This window comes from Larus michahellis, chromosome 9 (assembly GCF_964199755.1).
Source record: "Larus michahellis chromosome 9, bLarMic1.1, whole genome shotgun sequence".
Classification (NCBI taxonomy): Eukaryota; Metazoa; Chordata; class Aves; order Charadriiformes; family Laridae; genus Larus; species Larus michahellis.
This window is the reverse complement of record NC_133904.1, coordinates 155,032-171,930: the sequence shown is the minus strand read 5'-3', so window position 1 is coordinate 171,930 and position 16,899 is coordinate 155,032. Positions and strand designations below refer to the sequence as shown.

Here is a 16,899-nt window from a genome sequence, read left to right as displayed (position 1 = left end):
TAGTCCTCGGGTACCTCATTATCCTCCAGGAGTTTTGAAAAGTAACTGCTGACACTTCTCAGACAAGATCTTTTGGGAAGAAGTCTAGACTCAACAGTTTTTAAAACATCTGGCTTAGATAAGCCTCTTTAACCTGTTTCAGCCTTGTTTCAAGGCTGAAATCTTGCCCTTCGTTGTTGTTTAACTGAGCTCCCTCCCATTTCTGGATAACCTTTTCAGAGAAGAACAGTAAATGCCTCTGCCTTCTTGACGTTAGCTGCCCATCAGCGTTCCCTCCGAACAGCAGCCCTACAGTTCTTGCCATCGCTGTTTTCCTGCCAGTGTGCCTATAGATTGTTTTCTTGTTGCTTTTGATATCTTGGGCCTTTTTAATTTTTGTCCTTGTATGCTTCTGCCGTTCTTTTATACTGATCCTTTAAGAAAGCTGATACAGTTCTGATTTGCTTGTTTCCTTTCCTGTGTTTTCTTGTTACACCTGAATCAAATCACCTTCTCCTATTACATTTCTTATCCTTTCTTTGCATTAAGATAGTTTGCACTTGTGCCTGTAGTAAAGAAGCTGCCATCTCTTTGTAGCGCTTCTTGTGCCTCCAGTTATCTGTTTATTGATGTCCGCTCCTCAAAATACATTGTTTTTCTGTTGTCTTTATTTTCTTCCCAAAGATACATTCTGCATGGCCAATGTCTGCCCACTTGCACATACTTCTCGTGTTGTTATAAACACGAGCGTTTTGTTTTTCCCTCCCCCCACAGTTCGTAGCTGACCGTATCTATTGTAAAAACACCTCCAGATGAAAATCCAGAGTTTGCAGAAGGGCTTGGTTTAGGTAGGCATTTCAAATGCACTAATGAGGAACCTGTACTCTGTAGGAGAAGCTAATAAAGAAGAGGTGCTGGCAGGGTTAAAGTGTAAAAGATGAATGTGAGGAAGGATATAGCTGTTTAATGTTCTGTCAATAAGAAAAGTTTATTTTCACACGCTTAAGGGGAAAACAGCAGCAAGCTTGGAAACCCACTAGTAAGTCCAGCAAGGATCAGTGGTGGAATACCATAAACTGGCTTAAAAAATGAGGGCTCTTGCTATACTTGTGTTTAGAACATGGCTTTACTTATTTTTATCTTATTTGTCAAAATAAGAAAAAAGAGGAATTTTATATTTTATTTGATTCTGAGAGTAAGCATAGAGGAAGACCATTTGGCATGCTCTCATTCTGATGGAAGCAGAATTCTGCTTGAAGGGAACTGAACAACTGCAAGAGCCTGTTCTAAAACCTCTGGGACACGTGAGGATCGTAGACTGACGACTGTCCCCTCACGGTCCGAGTCCCTGGGATAAAGCTTTCCATTCCCTGGGATAAAATATTTTGTGAACGTGAAATCTGGCTTCCCCAGACAGCTAGCAAAAGCCTGTGAACATCACCTTTCAGAAGGAATTAGTGGTCACAGGCCTTGTGGTGTTCTTTAGCGTTGGGGCACACTTCAGTCAATACCTGAAGCTGTATGTATTTTTTGAAACTAGCATACCAGAGAAACTTTTCAATAATACAGCTTGAAATGTGCTGAAGAAGCACCTTCTGGGAGCTGAACAACCTCCTGTTAAAGCATCCTTCCTGTGTAGGACCTGTAAATACTTACAGCCGGTTTAGTGTTCTTAACGTGCACGTGCAAACTTGGATTCCACATTACGCACAAAAACTGTTGACACAAACTTGTATTTAGTGTTTCTCTATGAACAACCTTTTGTCTATAACTTTGCATAATAACAGTTTCTTCCAGACCAGGTATCATTTTTTCAGTCTTCTGCATTTTTGGTTCTACAACAGGTTTTTAAATAAATAATATAGAATTCTCATCTGTAAAAAAAGAGAACTTGCAAAAGCAGTTTTAAATTAGTCTATTCAAGCTAACTAGTTTCTAGGCAAAACCTTAATGCTGAAAGACAACAATACAGTCACAATTTGTGCACAAGACTTCTTCAATAACTGCTGTTTGTTAATACAAACACGGGGAAATTAATCAGCTTTCACTTTCCTGTGATACCTAAAAATCAACGTACGAGGCTGGCGTTGTCCGGGATAAACAGTTCAGTTTGGAGCTGGAGCCGGGAGGGTGTTTTGTGCCTTTGATGGAAAGGGGGTTGGTGGGGCACCGCGCTGAGGCCCTCGGGCTGTCACCCCTCAGCCCGTGACCCCTCAGCCCGTGACCCACTCGCCCTTTCGCCCCTCCGGGCCCGGCCCCTCTTCCCCGGAGAGGCCGCGCGGGCGCCTCCCTTCGCCGAAGGAGACGGCGCAGGGCCAGGGCCGGGGCCGCCGCCGCCGCCGTTACCGCTCCCGGTGCGGAGCCCGCTGCTGCCAGTCCCGGCGCCGCCCCGCCCCGCGGCGCGCGCGCCGGCGTCTCCCTGGTAACGGCGGGGCGGGCGGGTCGAGCGCCGCCAATCGGGGCGCTGCAAGATGGCGGCCGCGGGAAGCGCGGCGCGGGGCGGCGGGCGCGCGGTGTAGGGCCGGGGCGGGCGCGGCGGTCTGCATGGAGCGCGGCGGTAACGGCAGCCCTCTGGACCCCGGCCTCTCGCAGCAGGGCACGCCCCGCCTCATTGTGGAGGACTCGCAGCCCGAGAGCGCGGGCGCGGAGGCGGACGCGGAGCAGGCCTGCCTCGGCCTGCTGGCCCGCCGGCTGCCGGCCCGGCGGAGCCCCAGCCCCGTGCTGGTGAGCGCCCGGTGCGGGGGTGGCGTGGCCCGGCCCGGCCCGGCCCGGCCCGGCCCAACAGGCCCGGCCCTGACGCAGCCCGTCTCTCTGTCTTGCAGGAGATCGTCCGCGTCCTCGCCGGCAGCCGCGCACCCGCGGGCGGCGGGGCGGCGCGGGAGCGGCCCGCAGGTGAAGGCTGGGCGCGGGGCGGCGGCGGGCGCGGGGACCGCGGCAGCGCTAACGGCGCCGTGCTTGAAGGGCCGATGGAGAGCCCCGCCTGCCCGGAGGCCGCCGGCCCGCGGGGCCGCGTCGCTGAGGAGGAGCCACCGCCCGGCGGGGACAGCAGGTGCGTGGCAGGGCCGCGGCGGCCGCCGCCATCCCGGGGCCTTCTCGCCCTGCGAAGCCGCCGGCCCGCGGCGAGGGCGGGCTGGGTGTGGGCTCGGGCGCCACGGCCCGTTGTAGGTGGCCCGGCCGGCGGCGGGGCCCGGTTCGGAGGGCCGGGGGGCGGCTGGTCGGGCTGGGGGCCGGTCGGCCGAGCGCAGCCCCGCCGGACAGGGGGCGGCCGCGGGAAGGCAGCCTGCGGGAGAGCCCAGGGCGAGGGGAACGCGTGTGTCTGTTGCAGCGCCCTTGGAAAGGCTGGAGAAAGAGGCGAAGGTGATGTCGAGGACTGTGCCGCCTCGCCGTGCGTGGAAGGTAACGTCTCCCTTTCGGGTCTCTTACCGGGGCTGTGAAGGTCGGCTGCGTGGGTTATCTCACTAGGGGTAGTTGTGCCGGTTAGAACCGGTCAGAAATTGGTGTCTTTTTCCAGAAGTTGCTTTGGATGCTTTAGCGCTTGGAAAAAACCTGGTGATTTCATATCATTGCTAACAAGGATCTTGGAGACAGGAGACAGCTTAGAAGAGGTGTCGATGCATTGTGACTGTTAGCAGATGGAGCCTTTTTGTGGCAGAGTGAAGAACCTCTGGCATAATGGTTGTTGTCATCAAAGGCCTTTCAGGCACAGGATGTGTATTATCAGGATTGTTTTCTCATCACAGAATCCAAACCTACTGCAGTACCTAATGGCATTACATAAGACCTTATTAATTAACGCTAGTTTCTGAATTAATGGCCACTGTCCCTGTTCTGTTACTATATTTTTAATTAGTTCAGCTGAGATCAGAGTCTGTTAGTTTATTCAGTGTTTCAGCAACAGCCTAAATACTTTTCTTGTTAGAGGGTGTATCTTTTGCCCTTGTAAAGTGAAAGATGGCTCTTTGATTATTTTTTTTATATTTTTCTTCAGTGTGTGTATATACATATAAGTTATGGATGTTTGGTGTTAGATACAGGCATGTCGCAGCTGCAGTTTGGAGCTCTAGAGCTCTCACAGAGCCAGGACTTTGAGAGTGACTTTGTGCCCAATGAAGGAGATGCCAGGCACCAGTTTCACTCTGCAGCTGCTGTCCCTTCTTCCACACTTGTGAAGAAAGAATCTAAAGATGGTATGTGAAAATGACCTTAGATGTCCTTTTGTTGCACTGTCAATTCTCTCTGGTTTCTTGAAATCATGGATGTTATGTTTCTTTGACAGGAAATGCAGTATTAATAGTTTTCAGAAATGAGTTCACAGCGGTAGTTGAAAAGAACTTTGCCTTCTCTTTTCTTGGGGCTAGTTCCTTTGTTTTCTTGTCCATGTGCTGTCATTGATTCATGCACCTCTTTTTCCTAATTTATTTCCAGAATATTCAGGCAATCTCATAATTAATTCCCTCCCTGGTAAAAACCTCATCCTGTCCTTTTTTGTTGCTGTTATCGTTGGTAGTTCAAGATCAGGGTTTTTTTTTTCCACTTAAAGCTTGTCTTGTTATTTGTGTAATTTACAGAACTATGCTTTCTTCTCTTTGTATATTAATTCAGGTGACCTGAGTAACATATTATTTTTTTTCTCTCTCTTGCTAGAACTGCGTGGGGAGAGCATGGAAACTGCCTCCAGCCCAGAAGCACATACTTCCTCGGAAGGCCAGCCAGAGAAGTCTGAAAGGTAAACCGGTCCATGTTCTTTGTAGGTCTGTCGCTGACATTCTGGAAGTTGATCTGTGTCTTTTTTTTACTAGGTATTTAGTTGTAGGAAGGCTCAGGCTTCAAGGCAACAGAGAAAAGTGAAGGGAAAGATGAAGTATTGCTAAGACCTTTTCGCATCAGTGCTGACTAAGGAGTGCTTTCGCCATTCCTAGCTGAGAAAAGAGGTGGTGTTAAACTCTTACGCACAAAGACATCAATAGGTTTATGTTTCAGGGACAGTACACTGGATAATAAAATACACTAATAAATTTCTTAAAGTTAAATGACTGGAATCTATTAAAATTAATAATTTGGTTTAAGTCACGGAAGTTATTTCAAACTAACGTAACCACTGCAGCATGGGCTTTGGTCTCACAGGAGAAATCTAGAGGCTAAGCGGTGCTGTTCCAGGATGCTTTTGAGTATTTGCTATTGTGTGCTTTATAGTTGTAATTATTTTTAAATGTGAAACTGCAGTTTGTTGAAAACTCTCTATATATCTTTTATGCCGGATAGAATAATATTTAGCTCATCTTGTAGTGTTATATTCTGCCGCAAATCGATATTAAAAAGGAGGTGAAATGAAATTCCTAGAAACCACATTACATAGAAGTCAGTAGAACAATCCGCATGCCATTTAAGCATCGCTTAGATTGTCAGAAAACTTACAAAACAACTCTGAAAATGTAACTTGTCAGGCATGAACATGTTATTTTATCAGGAGAGAAGTCTGTTTCCATTATTCTCTTTTTTCTTTTTTTATTCCTTTTTTTTTTTTTTCTGAGGGATACACAAGTGAATACCTTTCATCTGTGCCGATAAATTTTCTTTACAATGTTGCAGTATTACTTCATACTTGGAATTTTTCAGGTCAGTGACTGTGTCTTGCTTTTCCAGAACTCTACAGGAAGCAGAAGACGATACCAGGAAACAAATGCCTGTCTGTGATCCCACTGAAACTGAGAAACCCCTTGATTCTGGTCAAGAGGAGTCGGATATCTTGTCAAGTCAGGAAGAGATGTTTCCTGAGAACAATGCAACAGGTAACAATAGACAAGCAGAGCCAAAACGTCCATCTCGGGGATCATCGTAATCATTATCCCTACGTGATCTTTTTAGGCACGTAGTGTTTTAAAGTGTGGATAAATAGCGTAGGCAAATGTAGACTTTCTTATGCTGGGTAACTTTGGCAAAACATTCCACCTCACTCCTCTGAGTTGGCCTTCTTATTTGGGATAGGACAGGATCCTGCAATCAAAGTCTTCGTACCATGGTTTTGGTCAGTCTTAGTTGTCATTTACGTTAATGTTCCTTCCCTGTAAGAGAAGAGATTACGTGACATAGGATCAGGAGAGAAGTCATCACTGTATGTCTTGCTATGAGGATGTCTGTGTCTGGTTTTGGTATCCACAACTGAAAGGCTAATAAAGAAATAGGAAGGTTCTTAACAATCTTAATAGTGAAAGGCCTAGAAAATAAAGTTTTGAAAGGCAACTTTGTTACAGTTTATAGAGCATGAGCTAAATTAAGTCTCACTTTAGGCTTTTTGTTTAGTTTTAATTTCTGCACAACCACTATGATCTTGTGCATGAGCCCTCTGTATCCAGAAGGTTTGGTAACAACCCCCTGCTCGCACTGAGTCAGTGATCAATGCGAGGTGTCTTGTCTTGTAAGAACCTTGCCTGTATTTGCATTCCAGTGCTGGATCAAATGTGCCGATATCAGAGTCATTGGGGATTTTTCTTTTAAAATTCCCAAGTAGGAAGACCTGTACAGTCTGGCCTTATAAAAATCTATTCTATAGGTACAAACCTATCTCTTTCATCTTAACTATGTTATGCTCACATTTCACATACTGAACTCTCGTGTGCAGTCCTTCTCCAAGTCTGTGTGAAAAGCAGCTTGTCCTTGCCTACCTGAGAAGTAACTGTGCAGAGCGTCAGTATCATTCCTCAGAATTTTCTGATGAGCTTGGTTATTGGCCAAATTCCTAATCCCATTTCCTTTTGTTCAAAACCGCTGCAGGGAGCAGCTGTCTGATTACCAAGGTGGAAGAGGGAAGTTCTCTGGCGTGCACCCCTGCCCGCAGCCTGCAACTGCTGCAGCTCTCTGGACAGGGATCCCTTGTACAGGAAAGTCATTCCATGTAAGCAAAAAGTCCCCAAACTATTGCAATAGCCTCACTGCAATACTGCGTTTCCACCATTCTTTTCTTTATTCTCAGGCTTGTGCCTGCTTTTAAGCAATCAGTGTTTCAATTTTGCACTGTGAGAGGAGCATGCCTTTATTTTGCGATGAAATGAACTCATGATGCCCATGTGGTCAATGGCCATTTCCCAAGTCCCTTGCTGGTGAACACCTGACACTCTCCTTTTATGAGAAGGCTCCTGTTGTGGCAAGCTGGAGCTACATTTGGGGAGAAGTTAATGCATTTTCTGGTGATGCATTCTCTTCTTTTCCATGTTCCCTTTTTCTCGGTCTGCAGTGTCTCTTCGGGCCTAGTTACTCCTGCCCCTGTTGCCTTTGGATGCAATGCACTTGTCCCCAGCAGTCCTACTGAACAGGAGCAAGCAAAAGGTAAAATTTTCTGCATATGGGTCTGTGGTTGTGTTTCTCTGCCCTGTGGTTTAGTCTGAGCGTGCAGCCTTTTCAAAACCTGCTAAAATTATATTTAAAGAGTAAAGCAGAATTGAGAACACTGAAAGAGTTAGGTGAAGAGAGATCTGTATTTGAGTCAGATGCTGATGTGCTGTCAATGTTTTTCTGCATAGCTATCATACTAAAATTAGTACTGTCACCTAGCTCCCCTTCACTTGAAAGATGGGAAGCCCTTAGTATGGGGTACAAATTGCTGCTTGCAATTGTCCTTCTTTCTTAGGGACAAGCCATTCTTGCTATAGGCAGGCATCAGGTATCTGTATTAAGTGTATGCTGTTGGGGCAATAGAAAGGACAGAGGAGGACTGCATCATAGTAGTTATTTTACGTTAGCTTGGATGACTTGGACAATATTTTAAAGAGTTTTTGTACGTTGTATGTGTTTATTCTGGAACACCATTCCAAAGAGGGATTGTTCTATATGATACCTCGATTCTTATACGTTTTCTCTAAGTACCCATTTGCCATCAGGGATAAGATATCCATCTATGCAGACTTTTAATATGGTACAAAATCAACATTCTTTTCTGTGAGATTCCTGTTACAAAATATGAAATACTTTTAGAATAGATATTTTGTTAGTCAGGGTCTGAATCTGATTGCATTTTAATGAAGATAGCAAAAGGGGTAAAAAAAAAACAAACTTGGGGAAATGTTTTTTATGAATTTCAGATATCTCTTTCTAATTGCAGAAGTTCTAGACCTGTAGCAAAATAATTATATGAATTCTGAACAAAACACTTCCTTCCCCCCGCCCCCCCACTTTTAAGGATAGGGATGTTTTTGTTGATGACACTTCCTCCTCCCCCCTAAAGAACAAAAAAAAAAGAGAATTCACCTGGAGAGAAGATTTTAGATTCACCCATTAAAGTATGAGAAAGTCGTATACACCACTGAAGACAAGTCTTTTAATAGAATGATGGAAACTTTAGGTATGACCAGAGGTCGAATTTGCTAGTAATGTATTTTCTGCTCTTTCAAACCAGATGAACAGATGGATGTATCTATCCCTGCAGAAGGAAGAGAGCTGATGCAGAAGCAGAGAGGAGATACGCTACTGGAGGTGGCCATCCCATGTGTCCCACCAGGACCTCTTGTCCTACCACAGGTTTCAACTCCAGTGTCCCAGAGTGCCCCGGCCTTCTTTCCTGGATCTGTTCCTATACCATCACAACCAGAGTTCTCTCATGTAAGGGCTCATGTAGATATCTTTTCAGAGGTTTTTATACCGCTGTTGGAGAAGATGTGTGTTTCAGTCAACCTCCCTGCTTCTGTGTTGAGCTTCCCTAATAAGCTGGATCTCACGAGCTTCCCTGTTCCCCCCAGTCGCAGTTCTATGTTGATCATACTGTGTGGCAGTTTATCCTGCAGAGAAAATGTGGAACAGCTTAAGAGGGCATAGTGAGTTACTGAACAAAATATTTGTTGTCTTTTTAATCTATGCTAGAAGCCTTTTTTGTGTTGCTTTTTTTCCTTTTTCTCTTTGAAAGGCTACTGCTTTCTGATGCTGAACTGGGCATACTGCATTTCAAACTGTGTCATAAATTAGACTTTTATCAGGAGAGACCTTAACATCATTTGTCATAGAGAAAGTGAAGCTGTTTTGTAATGAATCATTTGTATTCTTCTACAAGGCTAGACTTCATTTACTGCATTTTTCAAGTTGCTTATTCTTATTATCTGTTGTTTCCTTTGTGCTTTTTGATTCTGGAAGTTATTGCAGACAGTTGAAATGGTTTTAGCAGACAGTTGGTGGCTTTATAGCTTAAAATTACAAATTTCATCAACTTCAGGCAGAAAATAGTAAGGTTGTACTAGAGACCAGTAGTTGAAGCAGGGCTTCTCCTTAGTTGAAAGCGGCTTTCATGCTAATATAATAGATTCCTCCAGAGAATCTTCCCAGAACCTTTTTGACTAAAAATAGATACTAATTTGCAATACTTGACCTGTACCTCATGATTTGGTAGTGAGAGAGGTGTACCAAGGATTCTGTCTGACTTTGCCACAGAGGTACTAAAAAGTAATGGGTGGTGATAATTTTTCTCAGCACGAACGGGGCAATTATGACTTATACAAATGGAGGGGGGGAAGTTTGGAGGTTTTTTTTATTTGTAGCTTTGTGCTGAGCTTGCTGTGCTCCATAATCCAGTGTAACGTTCTTGGAAAAACAAATAAACAGTCCTACCCAGGATGCCCTGATGCTCCATGTCCCACTTTTTTCATTTTAGGATATCTTTATTCCAACTCAGAGCCCAGAGAAGAAGCCTGAAGGAGAAGAAAAAGCTGGTGCTTTAACCCATTTATGCTTACCGGGAGATCTCTCTGGTTCCACAGATGCTTTGTCAAAGATGCCTACAGGTGACTCTGGGTCACAGCCTCCTGAGTCCTGTAAGCTGATGCTTTCTGCAAGTGAATGTAGCCAGCCCACAAACACAGACCTCAGTTCAGGCTCTCTGAATATGGGCCAAGAGAGCGAAACCACACAGGTAGAGAGAGTTTCTGGATGCGAGGCCTCAAACTTGAGACTCTGTTCTGTGAAGAATGACAGCATAAAACTGAGCCTGGATGCAGGTGATCAAGCCCTCTCTGAAAACTGTGAAAAAGCAAAAAAGGATGATTTACAGACTGCAGGAAAGCCTGTAATGCAGATAGTTAGTGCAGATGTAGCAGGAGATGCGTCATTAGCTCCTACAGCTCGTCAGGAGATTGAGTGTATTTCTGGAAGTCAGGCTGCTGCAGGTCAGTCTGGTCTGCCTGAGACTTCGTCATATGCTCAGGGTAGAGAAGCACAGTCTGAGGATTGTCCATTGGAAGAGACTTCTGAACCTGAGGCAGTTCCTGAGACTCAATGTGAAGAACAAGAAGAAAAGCTGCAAGTAAGAGAGAAGCAAATAGATGAAGTTGGGTGCCTTTCTCAGAGGCTTATTCTTGAAAGGGAAGTACAGTGTCATGAAGATATGGAAGTGGAATTTGCTGATGATTCTTGTAAAAATAGCAAAAAATTGTCTGATCAGGCCCAAGAATTAGAAGAGATTGGACCAGAGAGCCAGGGAAAAGAAACTTCAAAAGGTTGTACTTCTGGCACTGGAGACGCAAATAGTATGGATAAACTGTCCTTTAAGGCTTCATTGGAAAACATGCCAAAGCTCGATAAAGTTTTATCTAAGCCTTCTGTAGGGGAGTTTCTGGAACAGCACAACAATTTGTTTCCTAAGCTAAAGAGTGACATTCCATTGGAGGTGGTGTTGTGTGACAAAAAACATCCAGGTTGTTCAGAATTAGGACAGATAACGATAATAGGGAATCAGTCACCACTTCAAGAGAGAGGGGTTGACATGCTGGTGACTCAGCAGGAGAATCGGGTGCCAGAGAATGCGGAGGACACTGTAACGACGAGGAACCTGGAGCAAGAAGAGCAGATGCAGCCATCGGAGAAGGCAACAGCTAAATCCCCCAGCCCTTCCAGTGGTAAGTGAATTTAGGTTAGTAGTTCACAGGTATATATTTTGAATAATGCCAAGGACAGCTGTGTACAATCCTCAGTGTTTTTAGGGAGCACTGATCTTGGATGCATGTTGAACGGTGTCTTCAGAGCAGCACTACAAGTTACGGTGTTACATGCGTAACATGCCTTTACTTTTTTCCCCTTTGTCACACTACTGCAGGTAAGAATGATAAGGTAATTCTTGTTCCTAACACTTGCTGTTTTATGGCAGAAATGCAGAGCAGCTTTCAGAACTCAGAATGTTGTGACTTTGGCAATACTCAGGGATATTTGTAACTTTTTTTTCCCCCCCTGGAAGCAGCAACGGTAGTGTCCTTGAAAGGAAAAGGGTGTGTGGTAATCTGTACTTTCCCTCTTGTAGGTCTCCTTACTTTTTTTTTCTTTTTTTCATTCTTAGAGGAGAATTTTCTTTGTGGGGGAGTGTAGAGCAGCTTTGAGCTACATACAGCAAATTTATCTTGAGATTGTTTTAAAGTAGAATGGCTTTTCACTTGCGTGTAAGCTGTCTCTCGGCAGGTATTGTCATGATGCGTTGAAATCCCTTAACATGCAGTTGTGTAGTTATACAAGAAATGTGGGATGCTATATCTGAGTTTTGTGGAGTTTTTGCCTCTTAGTTGGCTTCATTTTAAAATGGAGTTCTATACTCCTCAAATGAGAAAATTATAGAAAACAAAGTTTTACTAGAGCTTTGCCTTGAACGGTACACATTTTTGAGAGCTATGTAGTCTTTCATTAAACTGCAGAGAGTGAGAGTTTCCCCCTTCTTATGATGGCGGTAGGTGACTTTAAGTCTGCTGAAGTTGGTGATTATGAAAGTTGAGGGTCTGAAAACAGTAGTTGTCAATAGGTGATGGTTGTCTTTACATCTGCTGAACAGACCAGTATGTTAGTAGAGGTTTATTTAACTCTTTACACTGTTTTGCTAGGTAACTTTTGCTCTGTGAATTATCTAAGTCCTTCAGTGGAGTGCAATGGAAAATCAATAGAATTGTGCAGTGCTATGAGAATTAAATGAGATGTCTAGCTGGGAAGATGTTTGTGAAACATCTGATAGATTCAGATTGACCAGTCTGTGATTTTGATTTGTGGAACTTGGAAAACTGTGGGCTACGTAGAATGTCTCTTATGACACAAAGATCATGGTATTGTTATATAGCCCTGTAGTCTGTTCTGCAGAACTTTGTTCAAGTGATTATGTTCTCTAGTTTTTCCTTTTGAGAAATTAGTGTAAGATACACTGCTTAAAGAAAACATTTCCTAACACTCCGCCTTTTTTTTTCCTTTATGTACTCAGTTAATAACCAGTCTGAATAATTCTCTATTCTTCGTCAGTGAGGGACATCCCTTATTTTCTCTGCCGGTTTATATTTGGGTTTTTTTCCGAGACCTGTACATTTCTTCAAAACTTCTCACATCAGTCTCACAAGTCCAATATTTTTTATTACTGTATTCTGAACTACTTGTCTAATTTTTCCAGTTACAAACTGATCCTTACTGCCGGTTATGGCAGCTTTGGCTGTTTCTTCCTGAAAGCCTTTAGAGCTTGTTCTTATGTGGTTCCCTCCCCTTTTCTTCAGTTCTTGTGACCTTGAACCGTGCTGACTTCTGGAACATGTGATCCTGTTTGGAAAGGTCAAAATGGCAGATTTCAAAAAGGAGCAAGATGAAGAGCTTTCTTCTTTATGTCTGAACAGAAGTAGGTGAGATGACTTTGAAGTGCTAGATGGAGACTTGGATGAAGAGGGATTGAGCGTAATACTTACGTGTGTTTTTAATATAATTTGCTGACAAGTTTGAGAAAGATAACCATTTAATAGTATGGAATTGGCTGTTGAGAAGAATCTCGAGACGCTAAGAAGTAGGATGAAGGTAGTGTCTTACGTTGTAAGGTAAGAATGACAGGTAAATATTGATACCTGTAGAAGTTAGATTACAGCGAGGTGTGGAAAAGAGATTTGAATGCTTCTGCAGGTCATCAGTTTTGGAGAGACTTCCAGCAAAAGGTAATCGCAGTTTTCAAACTAGACTTTGCTAAAGGTATCTCTTGACCTATTTTAAAGCACAATAAAGTTCAAATTATTTTCAAGGAGTATGGATCCTTGTGGCCACAGCTTTTTAATATCACTGACATCTGAGAACAACTTCTGCAATGGTTACTTTATTTTGAGCTAAGTATATGGTTTAGTCATGTAAAAATTCCCATACTTTAGGGGTTCTGATATCTTCTTCGTTTATTAAAAACTCAATATGAATTAATCTGTACTGTTGAGCACTGCTTAATATACCAGCTGTTGTGGCAATTTAAATGATGTAACTTTTGCACCCTTTTTTCTGAATGCGGTAGGACCAGTCAGATGTGTGGGAGCTCTTTTGGTTTTGCATTCTTTAACATCCCATAACTAGTGACCGTCATGTTCTTTCAGAACGTTACAGCAAAACGCTTCATTGTTAAGCGTGAAAGTAAAGTATTTCAGTTGGCCAAAAATGCAATGTGTGTGGGTTTGGGGTTTGTTTTGTTTGTTTGTTTGGTTTTTTTAATTTAGTGCATTCTCTGACAGTAGAGGCTTTGTTGGCTTAGGGAACTGGTGCTAAGCAAGTAATGTGCTGGAGGCAATTCAGTGAGTTGTTTTGTCAATCCAGACATTAGTGTCATCAATTTCAGATTTAAGTTCTTAGTTTGCCTTATTTAGATGTGTCTAAACATTTTATCCAAAGCAACATTGTATCTAGGCTGCCTCTCTAATGATATTTAGGGGAAGCGTTTATAAGTGGTACAATTGAATCATGCAGTATTTTTCAAATTAGAAAAAGAAGAAGCTTCAGTGACAGATTTTGGAGACTGCAGGCAAAATCTGAATCATCATGTTTTGAGATACTCTGTGAACCAAGAAGACCGCCTTCTTTGTTAGTGTTAGATTATTTTGTTGCCACTGTTGTTGTTGTTGGAGTGGGATTTTTTCAATCTTTCCCACTTAGGGGCTGCAATAGGTCATTGTGCCTTTGTGATAACTCTGAGCTGAAGACTGACAGTCCTGGTCTCTGTGAATTGAGATGCTGCATCAGTCAGAAGAGCAGTTATACTGCATCAGTCCAAGTTGGTATACAAGTTCCCCCAGTATTGAATGGCAGATGCATATGGCTGAGGATAAGGACAAAAATGCAGCGGGGAGATACTTCTGAAGTCTTTCGTTCACCGCCAGGGAAAGTATGGTTTAGGAACGTGCTGAGTCTTTGGTTTTTGTTATCTTGGATAGGTGTGTTTTTTCTCCCCCACCATGGGATTGCCATGCATGGTTTTGGGTGTTTTTTTTGAAGCTCTGTAAACTTTTAGGCTTCAAAGCTTCCTGCATTAGGAAGTTTGTCAGCTTAGATTATATACTGGGTAAAAAAACAGCTCTGTGTCACCGGGTATTAGTTTCATCTGATACCCCTAATTCTGAAAACTTTAAGAACTTCAATTTTATGTAGAAAATGGCATGTGGCAAAAATGAAGGAACTTGTTATTAGTATCAGAAAATCTATTTCCCTTCTATTGAGTCTATTAGGGAGGTGCAAAGATTGCAGGAGCTCAAGTGTTATTTAATGTGAGGTTGAATTATGAAGTTTTAGATACAGTATTCTTAAGATACAGTCTTTTTCTAGGACTCCATGGAGTTTATAGAAGTTGTGGTTGTCCGTGAAATCTTTTTTGTAGATTGCACAATTTTGTGCATACAAAGCCTTATTCAGAAAATTTTCTTTTTACTGGTAATATAAAATAAAGAAGAAACAGATAAGCAGTGCAGTTAACATAGTTATGATGAAGTTTAAACACACCAGGTTAAATAAAAAGTATTTATATTAGAATAATTAAGAGCTGTGTTGTCAAGCTCTTAAATTTTTTTAACATTGCCTCAGGCCTGGCTAGAGCGATGATTCTTAATCTGGAAGATTAAGTAAAGCTGTTGCTTATTTTCTTATTTTCTAATGGGGTCTTTTAGTTATATCACAGCTAGATAGGAATTACCTATTGTAATTTTTGTCCTTCTATTAAATAGTTGTGCTAGTGAGTTAAGAACAGAGCTAAGAAAGGGTGTTTGGAAAGAGAAAGCAAAAGTTCATGAATAAAAGGCATGGGGTTCTTTAGGGTGGTGGTTTGGGGTTTTTTTCCCCTCCCTTCTGTATGCACAGGCTGTCCACGACTGCTGGCCTCCTCTGCAGATGTTCACATGGCTGAGAGCCACGGCGGATGTGCCACGTCCCTTGTAGAGCTGATGGGTAGGAGAGAAGAGGTAGAGCAGAGGGAGCTGCGCTTGAACTGCGTGGGCTGCAGGCTGGCCATCCATGTCGTAGCAGTGTGCAAGAAGTACCACAGTATGCAGAAAAGGCAGTGGGACTTATCGTTTCACCTAGAGAAGAGGATGATATCTCTGCTTCACTTAGTTTGACTCGGAGTCGGGAGATTCCTTTGCCTCCTTCCCGTGCGAGGGTGCAGTTTTGTGCTATGCTGGTGGTTGCCATCTGCGCTGTGCCAGAGACACCCAGCTCTCCCCGTGAAAGCATTACCCGAGCAAATGAAAGTTTTGATACCTTAGCACTAAGCAAACTTGAGAGAGACTAAGTGGGCCAAAGAAAGACCCAGTCTTTTGATGCTGAAAGATAAAAGGAAATGTTTTAGGGTGATGGTATTAAGGGCGTAAGAAAAGCGTGTAGAGAGAATTAACCTTCTTTCGTTTTTACAACAGTTGATGCAGTTATGTGAAAGCAATTAAGCTTTCAGGCGTATGCATTTTTTCAGGTCTTGTGAGTGTGAAAGCTTCTTTGCTTTCTCCAATGGTATCTGTTGGTTTAGTAACTAGATTATCTCTTATTAAAATGCAGGCTGATCATTTCATAAATTCTTTTGATCACTTGTTATTAGCCTGCTAAATGGGGATTTGTAGGCTAGAACGGACTGTGGTAGCTAAAGCAATCAAAATTCAGTGGAGTTTCTAAAGACTTCAGTTTTTAAATAAAAGGCTTTTTAAATGGAGATCTCCTATAGGTCAAGATATGACAGGCATTCATAAGCTGTTTGTGAGGAATGGTAGTTGGCCTTTCGATATGTGGTGTACCCCTGAAGGGTGAGTAACGTTGCACTGTGAAATACCTCCCCCCACCAAGAATGCACTGAAGTCCTTAGGTTGATCTCAAGGACACTGCAGTTGCTGAACCGTATCTTTAAAACTTGTGACAGTTGGGCAAGTGGTGGCTTTGAAAGTTTTCAAATGCGCTGTAGATAGCTTTTCACTGGTTGGATTTTTTTTCTGTGAGGATGTTGTGTCCTTGTCATGTATTTACGGTTTCATTTGCCACAAGGTACTTGTTTAAATCATATGTCAGCGACTTGTGTAACTGAAGAATGATGCACTGCATCTGGCTGTAACTAAGAATTGGATCTGAATATTGAGAACTAGCTCTTCAAGTAACTTGAATTTGTGATCTCATGACCTTAACTAACAATTTTCCAATACTGTTTAGTTTTGAGTCTTTTTTTTTAATACATGCTTCTTAAAATTCGGGAGTTGTGTAAATTGTGACTTGCATTATTCAAGTAATATCTTGAAGGAAATCCAAAGAACAAATACAGTTTTAGGAAAAAGGGACAAAGAAAGATAGTGACAAAAATTATGAAAACCTATTTTGACCTCAGTGCGGGGAGGAGAGGGTTATTCTGTTAGTTTTGTTAAATACTTCTGTGCAATTTGGAAAGAATGCAGCCTGCAAATTACTGATGGGCGATGTTGAAGGTTTGCAAATAAATGGTATGGGGTGAGGCAAAAGGAGGAGCATTTTACTATGTTTTGAATGTGTTTTACCTGTTAAATCCTGCAAGTTCTGCACATGGTAAATCCAGAAAGGCACAGTTTCCCTGATGTGTTAGGCTACCTTGGCTGGGAGGCCCTGCAGACCCTCCGTGCTGGAGACTGCACCAGAAGGGGCAGAAGTACTGGGGAGGACGGGGCCAGCCCTTCTGGTGGCAGCCTGCAG

General features: G+C 43.0%; 1 protein-coding gene across 6 annotated transcripts in view; it reads left to right on the top strand.

The window, feature by feature from the left end:
- TP53BP1 (tumor protein p53 binding protein 1) overlaps positions 1 to 16,899 on the top strand; it is a 33,981-nt gene that overhangs the window by 2,148 nt on the left and 14,934 nt on the right. For 2 of the 6 annotated variants that reach the window (XM_074600064.1, XM_074600060.1), the window contains exons 1-10: positions 2,450 to 2,703; positions 2,802 to 3,028; positions 3,305 to 3,375; positions 4,008 to 4,166; positions 4,624 to 4,705; positions 5,623 to 5,768; positions 6,751 to 6,871; positions 7,211 to 7,302; positions 8,369 to 8,571; positions 9,611 to 10,850. In XM_074600064.1, coding sequence (XP_074456165.1) covers positions 2,524 to 2,703; positions 2,802 to 3,028; positions 3,305 to 3,375; positions 4,008 to 4,166; positions 4,624 to 4,705; positions 5,623 to 5,768; positions 6,751 to 6,871; positions 7,211 to 7,302; positions 8,369 to 8,571; positions 9,611 to 10,850 — 2,521 coding nt within the window. In that variant the 5' untranslated portion in view covers positions 2,450 to 2,523. Of the gene's footprint in view, positions 1 to 2,449; positions 2,704 to 2,801; positions 3,029 to 3,304; positions 3,376 to 4,007; positions 4,167 to 4,623; positions 4,706 to 4,784; positions 4,911 to 5,622; positions 5,769 to 6,750; positions 6,872 to 7,210; positions 7,303 to 8,368; positions 8,572 to 9,610; positions 10,851 to 16,899 lie in introns of those variants that run through there. The other 4 variants (XM_074600061.1, XM_074600062.1, XM_074600065.1 and 1 more) reach the window with 4 other exon arrangements.